The sequence below is a fragment of the Protobothrops mucrosquamatus genome, unplaced genomic scaffold (assembly GCF_001527695.2).
Source record: "Protobothrops mucrosquamatus isolate PMUCROS unplaced genomic scaffold, P.Mucros_1.0 scaffold569, whole genome shotgun sequence".
NCBI lineage: Eukaryota > Metazoa > Chordata > Lepidosauria > Squamata > Viperidae > Protobothrops > Protobothrops mucrosquamatus.
Window position 1 is genome coordinate 358772 of NW_015386871.1, and position 1325 is coordinate 360096.

General features: G+C 40.5%; 1 protein-coding gene across 1 annotated transcript in view; it reads left to right on the forward strand.

The window, feature by feature from the left end:
- The first annotated feature begins 654 nt into the window (after positions 1-654).
- SLC16A8 (solute carrier family 16 member 8) overlaps positions 655-1325 on the forward strand; it is an 11527-nt gene continuing 10856 nt past the window's right edge. Inside the window, exon 1 of the mRNA XM_015817281.1 lies at positions 655-883. Coding sequence (XP_015672767.1) covers positions 655-883 — 229 coding nt within the window. The remainder of the gene's footprint in view (positions 884-1325) is intronic.

Below are 1325 nucleotides of genomic sequence, written 5' to 3' on the forward strand. Positions count from 1 at the left end.
CACACATAAGCCCCTCAGCTGAGTGTTTTGGAGCTTCATATTGATAACCAGAGTATGAACAACAAAAGGATTAAGGTAAATATCTTTGCATTCAGACCCATTAACTGGGCATGCTGTTACATTGGTGATAGGTAAGGTCACTTGTATTTACACAGGCTATGGCATGGAAGGATATGGTCAGAACACTGTTTGGGGCCTATCATTAGCTGAGTGGGTTCTTACTATCTATGATTATTAAGATTAGCCAGGACTGAACGTTTAGTCTGGACCCCTCAGACGACCAATGCATTTTCGAAGATGAATTTTACTGCCTGAGGAAGACATTTATAAAGGCTGATTCATTCATTCATTCCCAATATTTGGTTTTAAAAAGCAACATTTTAAAAATGAAAATGTTTTGTCTGTGCTTTGCTTTTTTAAAACAACTATATTATCAGTTCATAATACTAATATCCAACCTTTCTGGGGGGCAACAGGTTGGAAAATACTGTCCTAAATTTAAGGGGCAAGAAAATGATCTACATGGACAAAAAAAGGAGGAGGATGCCCAAAGCAACTGATGGTCTATTGGCTGTCTCTGCATTCTGCTCCTGGGACCATTCTTGTTCTGTTTTTGCTCTACTTGCTTTCAGGTTTCTTCTCTTTGTTTGGGCAATGGACAGAGATGATGTGGAGCAAGGGCAACTGCCTGAGAAAGCAAAGCCTCCTGATGGTGGCTGGGGCTGGATCGTCTTACTAGGCTGTTTCATCATCACTGGCTTTTCTTATGGGTTTCCAAAGGCAGTGAGCATTTATTTCAAGGACCTGATGCATGATTTCCATGTGGGATACAGTGACACAGCCTGGATCTCATCCATCATGCTGGCCATGCTGTATGGAACAGGTAAGAATTCCACAGGTATCTCCATATCTTTGGAAGAAAATTTCATACTGCCACACTAATGTCATCAAAGTTTTAGCTATTTATTGAGAATGGCTATGCAAAAGTCAGTCCTTCCCATCTCTCTTCCCTCATTCCCATTCACAGGCCGTTGCTACTGTTACCTCACTGTTATCCACTGAGCTTTTTAAAAGTCTTCAATCCCAATATTTATTCATTTTTGGGGGGGAGGTGGTAAATGTTAAGAAAGAAAAGCCCTACACCCACCAACATGCATGCATGCATGCATGCATGCATGCATGCATACATACATACATACATACATACATACATATATATATATATATGTCTTTGGTTATTCGGGTTTTCTCCTGTGTAAAATTGGAAGTGTCTTGGCGACGTTTCGACAAGACACTTCCAATTTTACGCAGGAGAAAACCCGAAT